This window comes from Cotesia glomerata, linkage group LG4 (assembly GCF_020080835.1).
Source record: "Cotesia glomerata isolate CgM1 linkage group LG4, MPM_Cglom_v2.3, whole genome shotgun sequence".
Classification (NCBI taxonomy): Eukaryota; Metazoa; Arthropoda; class Insecta; order Hymenoptera; family Braconidae; genus Cotesia; species Cotesia glomerata.
In genome coordinates, this window is record NC_058161.1 from 17,942,743 (window position 1) to 17,963,158 (window position 20,416).

The 20,416-nt window shown below is 30.0% G+C and overlaps 1 protein-coding gene across 1 annotated transcript; it reads left to right on the top strand.

Moving 5' to 3' along the window:
• Nucleotides 1–1,189: 1,189 nt before the first annotated feature.
• LOC123263487 (SKP1-like protein 5) lies at nucleotides 1,190–13,154 on the top strand. Its single transcript, XM_044726278.1, has 3 exons — nucleotides 1,190–1,516; nucleotides 6,864–7,112; nucleotides 12,904–13,154. Exons 1-3 carry the CDS (start codon nucleotides 1,235–1,237, stop codon nucleotides 13,114–13,116), a joined length of 744 nt encoding a protein of 247 aa, XP_044582213.1. The 5' UTR covers nucleotides 1,190–1,234; the 3' UTR covers nucleotides 13,117–13,154.
• The last annotated feature ends 7,262 nt before the right edge of the window (nucleotides 13,155–20,416 follow it).

A 20,416-nucleotide genomic window follows, 5' to 3' on the forward strand; every position in this document is an offset into this window, starting at 1 on the left:
AATATGTAATAAATATATAATTATAAATATTATATTAATGTCTAAATAAAGAAAACCAAAGAATTTATAAAATTCAACAGAAAGATATATCGTACAGTGGATAAATAAAAACTATAATAAATAATTGAATTTAATTATTAAATAAATAACTTACTCTTGTTGGGATTAATATTATTGATATATTGATATATATAATTCACACAAATATAATAACTTTAAATAACCCTGTTTGTTCAAAAATAAATAAATTAATTATTAAATAATAAATTAAAAGATAAATAAATAATAGGTAATTGAATTTATTGTAATGAATGTTTAAAAGAAAAAATAATCGCTGAATTCTTTTTATCTCTACATGAATATTCGAGTTTAACTTTTGAATTTTTTCATGCTCACTAGAAATAATCACTCATTAATTCTCGCTAAATAGTCACCTAATTACAAATTTTAAGTGTCAAAATCGCAGTGTCGATTACTTCTGGGCATGAAATTATTCGAAAATTTTAAGGATTGATACATATGTAATAAAAATTTAGCTTGCTACCGATCGCTTTGCAATTGAAAAAAAAAAAAAAAAAAATAAGTGACTTTTTATTAAAAAAAAAAATAATAAATAAATAAATAATCGAAGAGTAATTTATCAAATTAATTTTAAAATGATTAACACAAGATTTTTTCGATCTCCTCGGCCATAAAAATTAAGAATCATTATTACGATCATTATAATTATAATTATAATTATTATTATTATTATTATTACCAATGAGTAAATACAGATTAGTTAATAAAAAATTACAAATAATTGATAATTAATAATTTAATAAATTTATTATATAAGTAAGAGGAATGAATTAAAATAACAATAAATATAAAAAATAAACTCGGTCATTGTCACATCATTATTTGTACATTTTGTAGATAAATATAAGTAATAAATAAATCGCTTTCATCTGCTAAAATTTATTTTTTTTTATTCTTTTTCTTTTGTCTCACAAGATCAAATTTTATTTCTCTAGAAAATTAATGCGCAACAATTTTATTTTTTTATCAGAAGACAATTCTAATAATGTCTCGGTGACAATTTTTAGTTCCGTGATCGATATTTCTTGTATATTACATTTTTTCATTTAATGTTAATCAGTGTAACAGAATAGATCACAAATTTTAAGTTAAAAATTTTTTTAATTACTTTTTTCTGTTTAATTTTGTAAATTTAATAAAAAAAAAAAAAAAAATGCCGATCTTAAAGTTGCGCACCCTCGACGGAAGAATCTACAGAGTTGATTCTGATTTGGTGAAATATTCGATAAATTTAAAAAAAGAATTAGAGAAAGTCGACATCGATAACTTGCAAGAAGGCGAAATAATAAATTTGCCTTACAGCGACCCAAAATTGATAAACAGGTGCATCAATTTTGTAAAGTTACAAGCCAAGTATTTAGAACCAACTCGCAAATATTTATCAACTGATTCAGATGTCTCAAACGATGGGTTTGTTAGGTCAAATAGCTCTCAGGTATTTATTGATTCTATTGATGAACTTATTTTTTCACCCTTCCACCATTGCTATAACTCAATACAACTTCACTAATAGAAGGATTTAGTTCTATTTAATAAGATTGACTAATAGTTACTAAATCATTTATTAAAGCCCATTTATTTCCACTAAATAAATATTTAGTAGTATTTAAAAAATTATTTATTGCTAACTCAATAAACCGTTTATTGGTACACGGAAAGAAATTTATAGGAACCTTTCCAAAAATTTTGGGAATGATTCCTATAATAAAATGATCATCATAGGTATCAATCCTATGCTCATTATGGGAACCATATCCATAGTTTATTGGAAACATTCCTATACAATAATGGAATAGCTTCAATATATTATGGGAATAGTTTCTATAATATTATAGGAATGGTCCCTATATTATTAAAGGAATGGTTCCTATAATATTATAAGAATTGTTCCTATAATATTATAGGAATGGTTCCTATGATATTATAGAAATGACGCGCATAATAATAGAAAAATGTTTATGTTCATAATAATGGAGCAATCACATCAAAAATATAAAGTAATTATTATTTATTTATTTATTATTTAATTTCAATACCAAGGCAGTATAGCCAAATGGCAAAAGTATACAAAAAGAGTTACAATAAAAGTACACGTATGACTAATGAAAATATAAAATTTCAAAAATATTAGATATTAAGAATTGATCGTTTTTCTTTACTTTACTTTGGAATACAATTATGACAAATACAAGAAAAAAAATAAATTTAAGTATAAAAATTGAGCATTAAAAATTTAAGAGTTAAACTCAGTGGTACAAATTATACAAATTATAGAAGATGATAATTTGAGATGATCTAGAACGATAAACTCATGTAACAGAAATCCGAACAAAAACAGTTTCACTGTAAAAAAATCACGCCAAGTCCACGTTCATAAGACTATTAAGAAAAAAAAATTTTATTTCTTTACAAAAAGATATAAAATAAAAAATTAAAAAATCCAAGTAACCGATATGGTTGTATATGATTTTCGGAAATTAAAAAAAATTTTGTTGTAAATTTAAAAATTTAAAGAAACAATTTTGGAACGTATTTAGTGTGCGTGGTTACGAAAAATTTCACTTTTTATGAAATTCCTAAAATCTATCTACTAGGACTTTTAAAAAAAATTGAAGTACACAATGACGCACACCAAGTACGTTCCAAAATTGTTTCTTTTAATTTTTAAATTTACAACAAAATTTTTTTTAATTTCCGAAAATCATATACAATCATATCGGTTACTTGGATTTTTTAATTTTTTATTTTATATCTTTTTGTAAAGAAATAAAATTTTTTTTCTTAATAGTCTTATGAACGTGGACTTGGCGTGATTTTTTTACAGTGAAACTGTTTTTGTTCGGATTTCAGTATTTTTTGTAATTATAATAAAAATTGACAATTTTAATTTAATACATTTCCGGTGGCAAACTATCCCCTTTAAGCTATAGTTCATGTAAAAGTTATTCTTGCGCCGCCTGGCGTGTGTAATTGCAATCTGTCAAATATCTTTTTTTCACTGTAGTTTCCCATCTACTATAAGATTAGCATGCATCTTTATATTATTTAGTCTCTGGCCGTCCGCTTTTTACTTAAGAAAAAAATTAAAATCTAAAAATCCGGGTCGCTATAGTTTGTGCTGATTATTTTTAATAATTTTAAATAGAAATTATAAAGATAATTGATAATAATCAAGTAATACGCGTAATAAAAAGCATGAACTACTATTATAAAATATCGTATAAAAAAAAAATCAAAATAAATTTGAAAAAAAATTTGTAACCTCAAAAAACCGTTCTGCTTACGGTATATACACACTCGGTAGTCTGGCTTGAGAACGGAACTTGGCGCCAGACTCTATCGAGTCTGTTGATATGTAAATGAATATTAAAGGTTTGAAAATTAGGATTCATTGTCTTCTTTAAAAATTTGAAATTAAGATTCATTATCTCGTTCACGTTTCATGAAGAATTCAAAAGTACTAGTTTTAAAAGAATTTAAACTAAGTGAATTTGTGACTTCAAATGGTAATTCCCTCCAAATTCGGATCGCAGATTATAAATTTTTTTTTGTAAATAATAATTGATCTTTCACTAGAGTGAAAAAATTTTTTTTTCATCATTTTTATTCACGTATTTACTTGATTTTAAATTGTTTATTCCAACTCAGTTATTATTGTGTTAGATAATATTGAAAAATATTGTAGCAATTCTAAAGTTTCTCTAATAAAAGGGATATTTTCTCACTATACAATTAGAGGAGCAAGGTAGATATGGAAATTCATTGTTTATTTTTACAATTTCATTTTATTTTTAAAACAAATTATTTATTTACAATACATACATTGAATATTTATTAAATCCACCTTTTGGGTATGTAACTTTTATTATTTATATGAACAATATTACTTATTTTACATATTTTAAATGATGTTATTGGGAAGCAAGTAAAATGATCAAAATTACTAATAATTTCAAATGCTTGAAAGTGGTCATCGAAGTCACAAATAACTTGAGTTGTAATGATAAATATCTCAATATTATTAGGCATCATCACTATAATATTATGGAAATGGTTCCTATAATATTACAGGAATGGTTTCTATAATATTATAAAACCTATTCCTATATATTATGGGAAACATTCCTATATATTATGGGAATGATGTCGATATTACAGTTATAATTATAGGTATCGTTCCTATAATTATAGGAACCATTCCCATAATTATAGTAACATTTCCTAAAAATTATGGGTACAATTCCCATAGTTTAAGTAGTCGCTCCTAAAATGGTATGGGAAAACAATTCATTAAAACTATAGGAATGATTTCCATATTTTTCCCTCCGTGTATAGGAACCATTTCTATAATATTATAGGAACCATTCCTTTAATAATATAGGAACCATTCCTATAATATTATAGGAACCATTTCGTTAATAATATAGGAAATGTTGATGCCGATATTACAGTTATAATTATAGGTATCGTTCCTATAATAATACACGGAAAAAAGTAAACTGTAATATTCACTCGGATTCCAGTTAATTTTTATAGTTTCAAACAGTAAAGCGGACATCGGGGTGGCAAAAATATAAATATTACAGAACTTAATGTAGAAAGTATAAAAGCCACAATTTATAATTTAATATCCAAAATAAGTGATTAGTAGCTGTCACTATAGTAAATAACGACTCTTTCATCTTAAAAAATTACAGTTTCAAACAGTAAAAATTACCATTTCAATATATAGTCCATATTATGAGGAGAAGGGGAGCTCAGATGAAAGAGAAGGGGGTCTCACTCTGGGAGAGTTTAACATTTGAAACAGTAAAAATTATACTTTTAAAATATTGACGTTGCTTGTATTAGAAATTTACTAACTTTATTTTATACTTTTTACATATCATAAGATCATTTTTTAGGTACGAATTAATAAATATCAAAGTGTGAATTCTTAATTATTATACTTCAACATTTTAGACATTTACATAGCGATTATTACTGTTTGAAATAGTATTTTCTTCCATTTAAGAGTGTTCATACCGTAACTCAAATATATATTTTATAAATATAAATAATGCAATGAAGCGGGAAAGAATAGGAGTTACGGTAATTATTACGTGAAGCGTTCCACATTCACGTAACAGGATATTGGTAGGAAAGGATTGAGAAAGGAATGTGGAGAGGATCATCTTAATGTGAGTTTATAGAATATGCGAGAAAAAATTATTAGATAGCTCGGACTGGGATTCGAACCCAGAACCTTCCAAAGACATGTCGGATACTCTACCATTTTTTAAAAATATAAATAATGCTGTGAAGCGGGAAAGAATAGGAGTTATGGTAATTATTACGTGAATTATTACATTAAAGAGTGAATTGTAACGTTTAAATGGTAAATATTATAAAGTGAATAGTAAAATCACGATTTTACTGTTTGAAATGGTAATTTTTAGCAGTTGATCATTACTTATTATAAATCGACTGTTATTTATTACAGTTTACTTTTTTTCGTGTAAGAACCATTCTCATAATTATAGTAACATTTCCCAAAAATTATGAGTACAATTCCCATAATTTAAGTAATCGCTCTTAAAATGGTATAGGAAAACATTTTATTAAAATTATAGGAATGATTTCCATATTTTTCTCTCCGTGTATTAAAGAAATGAATTTTTTAACTAATTTTAGCGTATAACCTAATTTTTTTACTCAAAATAATTAAAATAAATAATTTTAACTAAAAATATAAGGTATTATGAAGGTTGGCAATAGCCTAATCGGCTCGGTACCTGCATTTCGAAAGAGTGGGACCAGGGTTCGATTCCGGCGCGCACCAATATTTTTCAATGATTATAAACTAAGAATATGTGCGTTTCATTGCCAGCCTCTGTACCGGTCGGGTTTTTTGTGGTTTTCCCGTATAGTTATGGAGGTAAAATGTCATTATAGAAGTACCTCCATACTATTTAAGACCGTAATGCAAATGCAGGTACTGATTATAACGCGTAAGTCGGCCACAGTCGCAGCACATGTGTGTCGGGCATGAAAGAAAAAATCCCGACATGCAGGGGGGTGGGGACGAAAAAGTGGTTGAGAGTTATAATGACGGGGTTGAGAGATTATATTGCGGAGAAAAAAGTGGAGAGACAATAATTCCCCACCCTCCCTTGTAAAACACTCTACAGTGATACAAGTAAAACCATCCTCAATTATAACCTCAATTATAAGGTATTATGACGAAAAGAATCTCATTAAATTATAATTTTCTATTTGAGACAAATAAGTTTTTAACGTATCAATAATAGACAAATTAGAAAATTTAAACTAAACTCCACTGAGAAATGACATAAGCCATTTGGGAGTATGTATGTTTCAAAAGGGAAGATAAATCTGCCAAAATCGAGCTGAACAAAATAATCTGAATCAGTGAACAGGTTATGTACCACATTGGAATTAAAGCATCGCCACCTACCGACAATACTTACCAAATAAATATTTAGTAACTACAACTAAATATTATTTGGTGAAAACAAATCTTCATTTTGATATAATAAGAATTTGCTTATATTAATATAATTTATTTAGAATAAAAAAATCATTTTTTAAACTATAACAAATAGTGTTTAGTGGGTAAAAATATTTTTTTCTCCCAAAGAAATTACTAAAAAATTTTGTTATTAAATCAGTTTAATACTTCGTACTAAATCCTTCTATCAGTGTATGAAGCTTAATTATTAAACATTAAAAGTCTTTTAAGTATCAATTAACAGATCAATGAGATAAATAAATTATTCCAGGCGCGAGAAAAGTTCTACTTAGAATCATCCGATGGAATCCAATTCTTAGTTGGCCGTGAAGTTATTGAAGAATCAGCAGTATTAAAAGATATGCTTGAAATGACTCCAGACGATCCATCTTCTATCATACCTTTACCAAATGTTCATTCAAAACACATGAGGATGATTATAGATTTGGTAAAGATAAAGCATAACCATGAAGATGAAGATTCGCTTGACCGAGAGAAGAATATTTATAATTACATGCAGGTAATATAATAATAATTACCAATTAATTTTATTTTATTTTTATGATATCCTTCGAAGTACACTGGGGGTCATTTTGACCCCAGATTTTTTTTTATCCTAAAATTATTTCAACATTAAAAACTATTTAACCTTCCCGTGTAAAAAAAATTTGTTCCTAAGGGATGCCTCAGGAATCCCGCATCAGGAACGTCCCGCTCGTGAGACGGACAGGAACTACCCGAGTAAAAATAAAATGATTATTTTTTACGGAAAAATAATAAATTTCGTTCGACCGCCGCACCACCGCTGCACCACCGCCGCACCATACCGCCGCATCACCGCTGCACGACCGCCGTTTGGCGGACTATTACGCCGCACGCAAAAAATTTACCCCCCCCCCCCCTAGCATCGCCGCACTACCGCTGCACCACCGCCGCACCAATGCTAAATCATACCTACAATTTCACAAAAAATGGTATCATAATTAATTTATCACGCAATAATTAATTAATAAATAATGCGACTCGAAATCTTTATGTAAGACCTATTGATCAACCTCCTTTTAATCGAATGCCTAATATTAAAAAAAAAAATTTTTTTTAAATCAGGCCAAAGCACCGCGAAATTATTGATTTTTTTAGTCGTATTGTTGATGTAGATTTTTAATTTCGTCCTCGGGTTGCACAGAAGCGGTACGCCTATTGAAATACTCTGAAAGAATTTTAAAAATTGAACTGTGATGGGATTCGAACCTGGATCGTCTGCATGGAAGTCTCGAACATTGCCAACTGCACTGCAAGCCATACTTAACTTAAAAAATTTAGTTAAGCTATTTGAATGATCAACGAATATATTATTTCAATGTATATACCATCAAACAGTGGTATGGTGCGGCGGTGGTGCGGCGGTCGAACGAAATTTATTATTCTTTCGTCAAAATTAATAATTTTATTTTTACCCGGGCGCGTCACAGCTGTGGTGCGGCGGTGATACGGCACTTGTAAAATAACCAAAATTTTCACGGCTGTAGTGCAGCGGTGGTGCGGCGCTTAAAAAGCCGTGCAGCGGTGTTGCGGCGGTGGTGCGGCGGAATTCTGTTTTTACTCGGGTATGAACGGAAGATTGACGGGACATATTAAAATATTGAAAGTAGCCGAACGAGTCTTGAAAACCTGAAAATGATCTACGAGAAAATTCAGAGTAGTTTCAGGTGTTTTTTCGGAATATAAAAAATTATAAAAGTGCCGCGGAAATTCCTACAAATAACTCTAAGTAAAATTGAGGATAGTTACCGGTTCATCTCTGGTATAAATAAAAATAACTTAAGTTATAATTTTAGCGACACTTTTATAATTTTTTATAGTCCGAAGGAAAACCCGAAACTCCTTTAAATTATCCCACAGGTTATTTCCAGGTTTTTCAACGGTACTTTTATCATTTTTGTATCCCGCAAAAGAACCTGAAACTCCCCTAAATTATCCCCGAGATCATCTGCAAGAATGGTAGCGGTACTTTACTTATTTTTTTTATACTACAGATGAACCGGCAACTATCCTGAATTTTTCTTCAGGTCATTTACAGGACTTTCAGCGGTACTTCTATAATTTCTTATATTCCGAAGAAGAACCTGAAACTTCCTTTAATTATTCCACAGGTCATTTGCAGGACTTTCAGCGGTACTTTTATCGTTTTTGTATCTCGCAAAAGAACCTGAAACTACCTCGAATTAGTCCTTTGGTCATTTACAGGGATTTCAGCGGTGCTATTATTAATTTTGTATTCTGCAAAATTATTTGAAACTATCCTAAACTCAACCTCAGGTTATTTGCAGGAATTTCCGCGGCACTTTTATAATTTTTTATATTCTGAAGAAAAACCTGAAACTACCCTGAATTATCTCGTAGATCATTTTCAGGTTTTCAAGGCTTTTTCGGCTACTTCCGATATTTTAATATGTCCCGTCAATCGTCCGCTCATAGTTCCTGTCCGTCTCACGAGCGGGACGTTCCTGATGCGGGATTCCTGAGGCATTCCTTAGGAGTAAATTTTTTTTACACGGGTTATTAAGGAGATCCAAGTACCCTCCTCGTGTAAAGAATGTCTATAAAAAAATAATACGTAGAAATACCTTTGTTAATAGTAAGTATCTTAAAATTAATTTTTTAATTAATTAATTACATTTTTGAGGAAATTTCCGAAAAATTTACTCATTAAATAATTATTAACATTTAATTGACTAATAAAAAATATAGCACTCTGAATTACCAGCACTAAGAAAACAGTTCATTTAAATGAAATGAGGCTCGTTAACTGTAAATAAATCTCTTATTTAAATATCACAAGAAATATTTATTTGATACAAATAAATTGATTTATTTGAGACAAAGTTACAGTATATTTGAATGAAATCCAGATTTGTTTATAGTTAACAAATATTTCTTTGGTGCAAACAATGATTTATTTCAACCAAATCAGATTTGTTAACTATAAATAAATGGTATGTTTGAATATACTCAAAGCAATGATTTTTAGTTTTAGGTCAGGAAAGTAGTAAAATTAGACATATCGAACGTTTGGGGTTAAATGGGCAATTTTTTTGGAATTATTAATTATACTGAAATTAACAATAATACTATAAAGTTAGTCGACGTTTTTAATTTTTTTTTTTTTTTATTTATTAAATTAGATCTAGAAAATATTTTTTTAAAATTGCACTTATAATTTTTCAAGTTTTTTACGAATGGTTTTTTAAAAAAATTTCTTTTGTAACAATTTTTTCAATAAAAAAAATTCTAAAAATTTTTAGATGACGGCTAACTTAATTTTCATAAATTAACAGACATCTGTCAATTTTTAGGACTTTTATAATAATAAAATTATCACGAAAAAATTTTAATTAAAAAGTTCCACGCCTAAAAATTAAAAAAAAATTACAAGTGCATTAAAATATGTTTTTTATCGTTGATCTGTAATAAAAATAAAAAAAATTGACAGCTGTCTGCTAACTTCAGCATCATAATTATTAATGTCTATTATAGTTAACTATTTCAATACATATTTGTCTAAGCATATATATATATATTTTTTTTTATTTTATTTATTTCTACAAAAATTAAACAAAATATATTTGTAAACTGAGTTAATTTTCATTATTTATTTTTTACAAATCACGTCGAGAAATAACAGTGGCGACCGTAGCGACACCAAGCGTAATTTACTTAAAGTGAGATTTGTTAATAGTTAACAAATCTTTATTTAAATGAAATAAATGAGTCGATTCAGTTAAATAAACCAAAACGAGGTAGTATTTGATTCAAAGTAATATATATTTGAATAAAAGAAATTTGTTAACATTAAATATATATTTTTAATTTATTTCAAATAAATCTGCGCATTTGAGCCAAACAAACTGTTTTCTCAGTGAGTATACACTTGACAACACCGCAAGAGTTCCCTAACCTTCAAATTTATTTATGTTTACTGTCTAACTAAAATGACTAAGATCTTCTAGCATTTAAAAGAACCGCGGTTACTTATGCTTTGGGTAACTGCGCAAGCGGTGTTGCCAAGTCAAATACAAGACTCTAAAGAACGGAAGTTCCGAGTGATTTTCCATAAAAAGTCTAAAATATCTCCGTAATACGTTCGGAAAGCTACTTTATTTATTGTTTTAATCGAAAGCTTATTATTTTTTCAATCAAATTCAATGAAAATAAAATTTTTTTTTAATCGTTAATTGCATTAAATTCTTAACCAAATACACGGCTGGTGGAATCTCCATTTACCTACATGTAAAAATTACAATTTTCAAACCAAATTATTTCACTAAATATTCCGGAAACCAAATATTTTTTAATTTTTTTTATTAATTTTTAAGCTACGTAGATTGAATTTACAAATTTTCAGAAAGTTTTAAAAATTTAACTACTTTGCATGGATCTTCTTAATTTAGAATAATAATTATTATATTCAAAAGCCCGACTAGAAATTGTAGTGAGGAATGCCGAAGAATTAGTGAGGGGCAAGTTTGGCTTACCTAACTTAGGCAAGTCTAATTTGCGCCTTCTTAAATCCACGTTAGGCAAAACGAAGATTGGCATGCCAAATTTGCATGTAATTTGGGACATCTATGGCAAGCCGAACTTCGGCGAACCTTTGGAATGCCTGACTAGCTGGAAGTAAAGATAACCAAAGATTTGCCGAAGTTTGGCTTGCCATAAATGTCCCTAATTACCTTTAAGTTTGGTAAACCGAACTTTCGTAAGCCTTTGGATTTTATAATTTCCTGCAAGTTAGGTATTCCAAACATTCGCCAAACTTCGTCTTACCATAGATGGCCCCAATTACTTTCAAGTTTGGCAAACCGAACTTCCGTAGACCTTTGGATTTTATAATTTCCTGCAAGTTAGGCATTCCAAACGTTTGACGAACTTCGGCGTTTCTTGCCAAAGTACTCTAAAACGGAATGGGAGAAGATATTTGGCTTCAAGTCTTTCCAAGGTTAAGCCTTTTAGTTCTATACATATAAAAGTGTGTATTTATGAGAGTATTTGTGTATTGTACATATAAACATGGTGTCTCATGTACCCGACTAGAAATTTCAGTGAGGCATATGCTGAAGAACCAATTCGGGGCAAGTTTGGCTTGCCTAACTTAGGCTTGCCTAGATTATACCTCATAAAAACCAAGGTAGGCAGAACGAAATGTTTTGCTTGCCATATTTGAACGTAACTAGGAAAGTTTCATGGATTCCTTAAGTCTGATATATCATGGGAACGCCGAACTGGTTTCAAGTAACGATAACCTGAGTTTTGCTAGTTTGGAGCGAACTTGGCTTTCCGAACTTAGGCTAGCCCAATTCGAATCTTATTTGTTTTAAATTAGGCAAGCCGAACATTGGTTGTGCTTATAAGTATCTTGAAGTAAGAGGTCGCTCATCATCGGCGTAGCGTCGCGGTATGGTATAGGGCCCTCGTGCGTCGGGTACCGTGTTCGAGTCTCGCGTTCGACATGTACGATTTTTAATAATTAATAATTACTGATTATAATTACTATTAAGGCAAGTGTGAAGTAAAGTTAAGTGTTATGTGTGATTAGTGTATCTAACTCCTCCATCATCTCCTTCTCCCTTGACTTATTAAATCTACCAATCAAAAAAACCTCTTCACATTAAAAAACGCTCCAAAAAACAAAAAAAAATTACAGAAAAAATAAAATTAAATAATAAAAATAATATTAAATAAAAGCAACAAGGAATTTGTTTTTTTTTTTTTTATTCATGAAATATTTAAAAAATGCATTCCTAAATTTAATATTTATACTTAAAATAGTAAAAGAAGATAAAAAAATTAGCATTTGTTATTATTAATTTTCGCTTGATAATAAAAAAGCTAAAAATCAAGAAAGAATTAGATTTGGATTCTTCGTTGCGAATTTGGTTTCCAAACTGCAACCTAATCAGGAAGCCAAGTTAGACTGAGCCTCGCAACTGCGTTACATCCCAAACTTCGGCCTGGTTTGGATGCCTCACTTACTGCAAGTTTGGAATTCAGCATACCTTACTTGCGCCAAATTATTGCCTCACTGAAATTTCTAGTCGGGAGACTATTGTTTTCCGACAAAAAATGTTATTACCTGAATTCCTATAAAATGCATATTTTCTGAGCTATAATTCTTCGAACGTCAAGTGGAGTCAAAATTTAATCCCGTATGTACTCTAAAGTTCTGTTCGGAGGTGTTTACTCCAAGGGATACTTATCGAACCAAATATATTTGATTATTTCTTAAAATCGCTTCAAATTGTTTGTTTCAGAGGTTCGGACTAAAAGAAGCGGTTGAAATACTGCAAATAGCAACTTATCTCCAAATGCATTTGCTAATTGCCGCAGCAGCACCTACAGTTAGTAAGTTTTTGTCCACAAACCGTCATCGTCCAAACTTTATTCGGGGATTTCTTAAACTTGAAGATGATTTGACCGAAGAAATGAAAGAAGAATTAATTAAAGACCAAATGAATTATTTTTAAAATCAAAGAATCAAAATATTATTGTATTTCATTTCATTGTTTATTATACACAATGTTCGTAAAGTAAAAAAAAAAATAGAACTCAGTATACTTTTGCACGCCTCATAGCGCGAAGCGCGTGAGGTTGTGCTTTATATTCGATTCATCAAGGTCAAGCAATTTTGTGATCTTTAAATGCCTCTGTCACAACCATATTACACTTATACAATAATATCGCGTTCCAGATGCCATAAGGGCGTATACCGGCAAAAGGTCCAGGTGAAAAGCCATAAGGGCGTATAAAAAATTTTTTTTCGGGAATCAACGTAGTTTCGTCCGAAATGTACAAAAATGCAAAAAAAAAATTATACGCCTTTATGGCTCCCGGAACCCACCTCGGATGTCATAAGGGCGTATAATAAAAATTCTGTATTTTTTTTCTAAGTCCAAGAAAATTTTTAGTTTGACGAAAAATTTTTTTTTTGCATTTCTACACGTTTCATACAAAAATACGTCGGTTCCCAAAGAAAATTTTTTTTTGAAGGCCCTTATGGCATCCGAGGTGGGTTCCGGGAGCCATAAGGGCGTATAAAAAAAATTTTTTTCGGGAATCGATGTATTTTCGTCTGAAATCTGCAGAAATGCAAACATAAAATTTTATACGCCCTTATGGTTCACGGGTGCCATAAGGGCGTATAATTTTTATACGCCCTTATGGCATCTGTAACGCGATATAAGTAGATGTACACCGAAAAAACACTTAAATTGAACCATATTTTACTTTCTAAAATCATTTCATGTTGCTATTTTGAAAAAAAAAAAAACATTTTGAAAAAAATTTTACGTGGACGTCCGGATGTCACCCCATTTTGGATGTACCAACGATTACTCCCAAAAAAATTGATATTTCATGACCGAACCTTTTTTATTAGTTTAAGAATTCGATGAACTGGGTCCGTATTTCATATCAATGGCCTAGTTTACGTATTTTTTTTTTAAATTGAATTTTTATTAAAATTCACTACGATACAACCGTATAAAGCCAAGCGAACTTTTCTTATTTGTCACGTGAAAACTATGGCGCCACTTGATCAAGCTAGATTTTTTTAGACTGCGTGCGCATTAGGGTGCTTCATTTTTAAGCGATATTTTTAACTTCCCGCTATGAAAATCGAAGATTTTCAAAAATCGGGAAGTTATTGTTTTCACCCCGTTTTGCAAAAACCGAGTTTTCATCAGATCTCGACGTTTGAAGGTCACAGGAAGCTTCCCTGACTATCCCCGCGAGGTTGTCACGGTGTCTGTATGTATGTGTGTGTGTGTGTGTGTGAAAGTATGTGAACCGCTTATAACTTTTGAACGGTTTGACCGATTTCATCGCGGTTGGTGCCATTCAAAAGGGCTTGACTAAACTTAGATTTTGAAAACTATTTGAATTGATTCAGATCAATAGATTTTGAGAAATCTTCAAAAAACTGAAAAAAAAAAAAATTTTTCAAATGTGGTTTTTTTGGAATAACTTCTAAACGGCTTGATGGTTCAGTTCCAAAAACTAATCAGCTCTTAACCTTAAAAAACCACGTCGATCGCCACCAGTCCGGTCAAAATCGGTTGATTCGTTCGAGAGATATCGTGAACGAAAGAAAACCGAAAAAAGTGTTTTTTCGGAATAACTCCGAAATTTTTAGCGCGATCAATTCAAAATTTAAGATTCTTTGTGAGGCTTGAAAAACTGCGTCGAATGCTGCCAACCGCGTGAAAATCGGTTTATTCATTCAAAAGTTATTGCGGTTTAAAAATTCAAAAAATAGTGTCATCAAATCCCTATCAGACTTTTGAGCTCAAAAGCTCAAAAGCATAGGAAAAAAATCTCTTTGAGCTTGGAGAGCTCAAAATAACCCATAAATTGTATTTTTGAGCTCGAAGAGCTCAAAAACGTCATTGGTGCAATTTTAAGCGCCTAAGTATGAAATTAGCGGGAAGTTGCAGGGATGGCCTTCAAGGTCAATCGTTTTCCTATTTTTTTTTTCTCTGAGCTACCTGAAAATCTGATACTTTATAAAAAATAAAAAATTATGCCACCGGGTAAAAGGCTTTAAGTGCAATAACAGCTTAGCTCATTTAAAAATTCAATTTCCTATTTAAATAACACAGAAAAATTTTTTTTATCGGTTTCAACTTGATTTTTTGACGTGAAAAAAATTTTTTTGGGAAAAACGCGTGTAGAGCTTTTGTAGAGCATAAAATTTGCTACAAAAAGTTTCTTTACGTAAATCCCCTCCGACCAACAGCTTTTGAGTTATACAGCTGCGAAGATAAATGTTTATTATATTTTACATCAAATCATTTCTAAATCAAGATTTATTATTTTTACATCAAATAATCTATATATATATATATATATATATATATATATATATATATATATATATATATATATATATATATATATATATATATATATATAGTAGCTACATAAGGACTTTAACTATTAGATAAAAATTAATTTTTTGTTAATTAATACCAAAATTAATACCAACCGCGAAACTTGTTGATTTTCGAGCTATAGTTTTGAGGGGTAAAATGAATGATATCTGGTCATCTATAGTTGAGTCTACTTTTCACGCACACGTAAGGATAAGTGACATCTCTCTCTCTATCTGTCTCTACATTCCCGCATAGATGCTAAAAAGTACTATAGGATATTTAGTTTCGTTTATTTCTACAATCATCTACCAGGGAGAGTATGAATCGAAAAAAAAAATCTTAGCGACAAGTCGATTCTTGTAAACAATTTTACTAATATTTTAGTTTGTCATTTATTTACGTGTGACAGTTCATAAATGAATAAAATTTTATTTGCATCCTCTCAAATCCGAGTTTCGCCGTTGATATTACAAAAAATTTTATTCGATACAAATCCGCAAAGGTTGGTATTTTGGTAATAAACTTGAAGTGATGACACTCGTCTGAGATTATAAATGCATTCTCAACAAAACCTCGTACGTTTTATCTGGTCTCGCTTCGCTCGACCGATAACAACGTACTCAGTTTTGTTAAGAATGCACTCATAATCTCAGCCTCGTGACGTCACTTCAAGCTTACCAAAATACCTACCATTGCGCATACGTATCGAAAATAACTATTATGCATGATCTAATATTTTTTATTTAACATTGATGGCGAAAGGACCTCCTTAATTATATTTTTTTTTTTTTTTAATCAATTACACAATTAATTTTTTTCTTAAAAAATGAACGAGCATCATGAGGCGTGCACTTTTGGATTTTCCAAACTTTTTAATATTTTAATAACTAACAGTTATTGATTTATAAGAAAATATGATATGGTTGTAATAGAAGCATTGCTTGTCCTTTATATATTGAGAATAAAGCACTACCTCAACTACTTTACGTTATGGGGCGTACGATTCTAGTTACAACCTTTCTAATGATACCAAATTTAACTGTATAATTTTATTTTACAATAAAAATATACCCATCGCAAAAATTTACTTATTCTCTTAATCGTATGAATTAATATTTAACAAAATAAGTGGAAAAAAAAAATTTTCTTTTCTTAATCATGCACTGATAAAACAAATATCTTCATTCAAGAAAAATATTCTTGCTCCAAGAAAATTATTTTGAAGAGAACTAGTTGTCTTATTTCAAGAAATTCTTGTCTTGATTTCATGTTTCTTGAAGTGAGAGATCTAATCACTCCGATCGATAACGTTTTTACTTGGTTCAAGACTATATTATCTTCGATCGATACAAGTGAATTCTTTATTCAAAAGCGATTTTCTTCAATAAAGAATAATTTTATTTCATTTCAAGAATTATTGATTGTTGATTCAAGAACAAATTTTGCACGACTCATGATGCGAAGCATCAGAGAGTGCTTTACGATCGAAAAATTTTTTTCGCCTCATTTTAGCAACTATTTTTAGTATTAAAGCCTTGTTAGTTCACGGAATCAAGATATTTTGCATACTATTGTCGAGATAATTTAATCCCACAAAAAACAGTTTCACTGTAAACCGCCGCGCCAAGTACACGTCCAACTATTGTTACAAACTATAATAATTCAATTTTTACAAAAAACTATTGAATCGAAAAAAACAAAACGAAGTACAAAAAATTTTTTAGATTAAAAAAACATTAAAGACAGTAAATATTAAGGAAAAAAATTTAATGTATTTGGTGAGCATCATTCGAATACTTTCATTATCCACAGTTTTTAAAATTGATACTTGTAGTGTGAATTGTATAGCACACCAAGTACACTAAATTTTTTTCCTTAGTATTTACTGTCTTTAATGTTTTTTTAATCTAAAAAATTTTTTTTACTTCGTTTTTTTTTCGATTCGATAGTTTTTTGTAAAAATTGAATTATTATAGTTTGTAACAATAGTTGGACGTGTATTTGGCGCGGCGGTTTACAGTTAAACTGTTTTTTGTGGGATATATCTTTTTTTTGTAAAGAGTATATTAAGTGACATAATCAAATATTTTATAAATATTTTAAAATTCCAAATATGTACTTCTCAAGTAATTCAGCTGATTCTTTATGCATGAATTTTTGTAATAATTTAATTACAAACAAAATTACTACAATACTTTAAATGACGCGCGTGACTAACCAATGTGACATCTAAAATATAGCGGTAATGATTTTGTGGCTCCACCTACTGTCATATATTGAAATGTTAAACTAAAGACCAACTACTCATATCGGCGCTAAGTTCAGTACTTAGTATATTAACTACATGGTAGAATAACAGGGTTAAGTGGTGCCAACTTGGAAATAAGAAAATTCGCCCTAAATTTGTAAAATCTCTCGTAGAATCGAAAACAGGCGCAAGCAAAAGTTTTCAAACTGGCGATATATTAAATAATTGTTAAGATCCAATAATTTTTTGTAATATATGCATAATTGGTAAAAAGAAACTTATTAACAATGATGTCAAGTGTTAGTGTCTTAGCAATAATAAAAAAATATAGAGCTAAATATGTGAGGAGGTTATATTGACATATGATGAGAGAATAGAGACACGTTGTCTCACGCCATATATTGGACGTGTACTTGGCGCGAGACACTATCGTGTCTCCGGATGGAGATTAATTCCATACTTTCTAAAAATTGATTTACTGCAATAGAAACGGAAAAAAACATCAAAATAGGTCAAAAAATTTTCCTGTCCGTCATGTATGAAACCCCGGAAACACTGTAACTTGTGAAAAAATCAATTATTTGAGTAAAATTTTTGTTTTTTTAAATTCTAATCGACGATTGTAGGTCACTGAATGCGAATCGTTAATTAATTCAGTGTCGTTTAATCACAATTAATAAAAAACGAAAACTACAAGACTGTATATCTATATATATCTATGTAAAATTAACATGGATGGTGATATATCTATATCTATAGATATTATGTACATTTTATTCCACCAGGGGCGCTTGTGCAGTACCTTCCTACTATAGCTGTTTTTTCGGCAATTAATTTTGAACGACTTAAGTTTTTTTTTTTTTTTTATATTTCATAATTAAATTAGCATTATGAGTCGTGCACTTTTGGATTTTCCAAAATTTTTTTATTTATAATGTTATAAGTTTAAGTCAGAAAAAAGCTTTGAAGTAAAAAAATTTGTATTTCTCTATATGCCGAAAAATATTGATTAGTACAGAGACTAGCAAAAATACAAAAATTTATATGCTTAAAACAAGTAAAATAATATCTTAATTTTCGAGTCGCGCCATACTTGGAACAAGTCGGTAATATCTTTAACCAATGTTACCGTCTATCTTAAGGGGTTAGGGGTAGTCAGAGGCACGAAAAAATGAGAATTTTCAGTATTTTTTTTTTGCTATTAAATCATGTTATTTTACAAAAGTAGTAATATGGCATTATTATACAATGTTTTGACTTGAAGTCACGAAAATTTCAAAAAAAAAAAAATTTAATTTCCAAGTTATAGCTGTCTGTGTTGACCCAGTTCCAAAAAAAGGTCCTTGCGGTGACAATCATAAGTCCTTGGAGATTCATCTAAAATCAATCGGATGAAAAAAATTAGTTTTATAAATAGATAATCCTGGGCCTGATCGAAGGATTTTTTTTTTCAAAAATTAACAAAATGGCGGCCTCAGGAAATTTTTGTCTAGATTTTTGGGAAAAAATCAACAGTTAATTGGTCTTAAAAAATCGAAATTTTTGAAAAAAAAAAAATCCTTCGATCAGGCCCGAGTTTATTATGTATTATGTATTCTAAAAGCTGTATAAATTTTATTAAAATCTACTGAGCGGCTTTCGAGTTACAGTTGTCACCAGTTCAAAAAACATAGTTTTGAGAAAAACGCGTTTAAAGTTTCACACTAGATTCACGTACAGAAATACGAATTATTAAATTACTTACATCGAGTCATCTATTCCTGGGCCATATAATAGTTCTTCAGCCATTGTGGAAGTTTCCAAAACATCAATTTGCTGTTGCCTACGAAGCATTCTGCCTTCCCGAGTGTTGTCGTTGGCGCGCTGATCTGCCACTTTCACACGTGCAGCATCCAATTTTTCAGCATACCGATGGGAATTAGACCCACAATTAAGTCCTAGGGTATCCATAATCATTAATAATGAATTTGTACCTTCATTAAATATACAAGTAGCTATGTATGCAGCAATTTGTACGATAGTAGAACTAGTATTCACGGTTTTTGGGCATATTTTCCACACTAGTTGGTTGAAGCTCTCATTATTATTCTGATTGAATCCACCTACACATCTTAGTTCATGGATGACAATAGAACCCTAAAAGGGGGTTTCTTGAAGCTGCCGCTAGCTATCTGCTCCCGAGCGCTTTGAAGTACCTGAGCTCTCTTTGTTGTTTGTCGAATAACTCAAAAACTAATTATCGGATCGACTTGAAATTTTCAGAGAATATTTTTAAGATATTACACATAACGAAAATGCAAAAAAAAAATAATTGATTTTTTGAAAATTCTGACTACCCCTAACCCCTTAATCCAAGAGAAAGAAATTCTTGGGCGAAGTTGTATATATCTTATTGTAAAACAACCAAGTTTCTTTGTTCAAGAGTCAATTTCTTAAGTTAAAAGAATTGAATTACTTAAAACAAGAATGACATTTTGAAGAAAAAGTTTTTCTTCAATCAAGTCATTTTTTTTATCAATGTGTAGATATATATTTATATTGTAACAGACAAATTTTTATCGAAATAGACGAATACTCTCAGTATTATGTGGTACAGTCTAGAAAATCTAAGATTTATTCTCAAAAGTATTTAAGAAACGCCAAAAG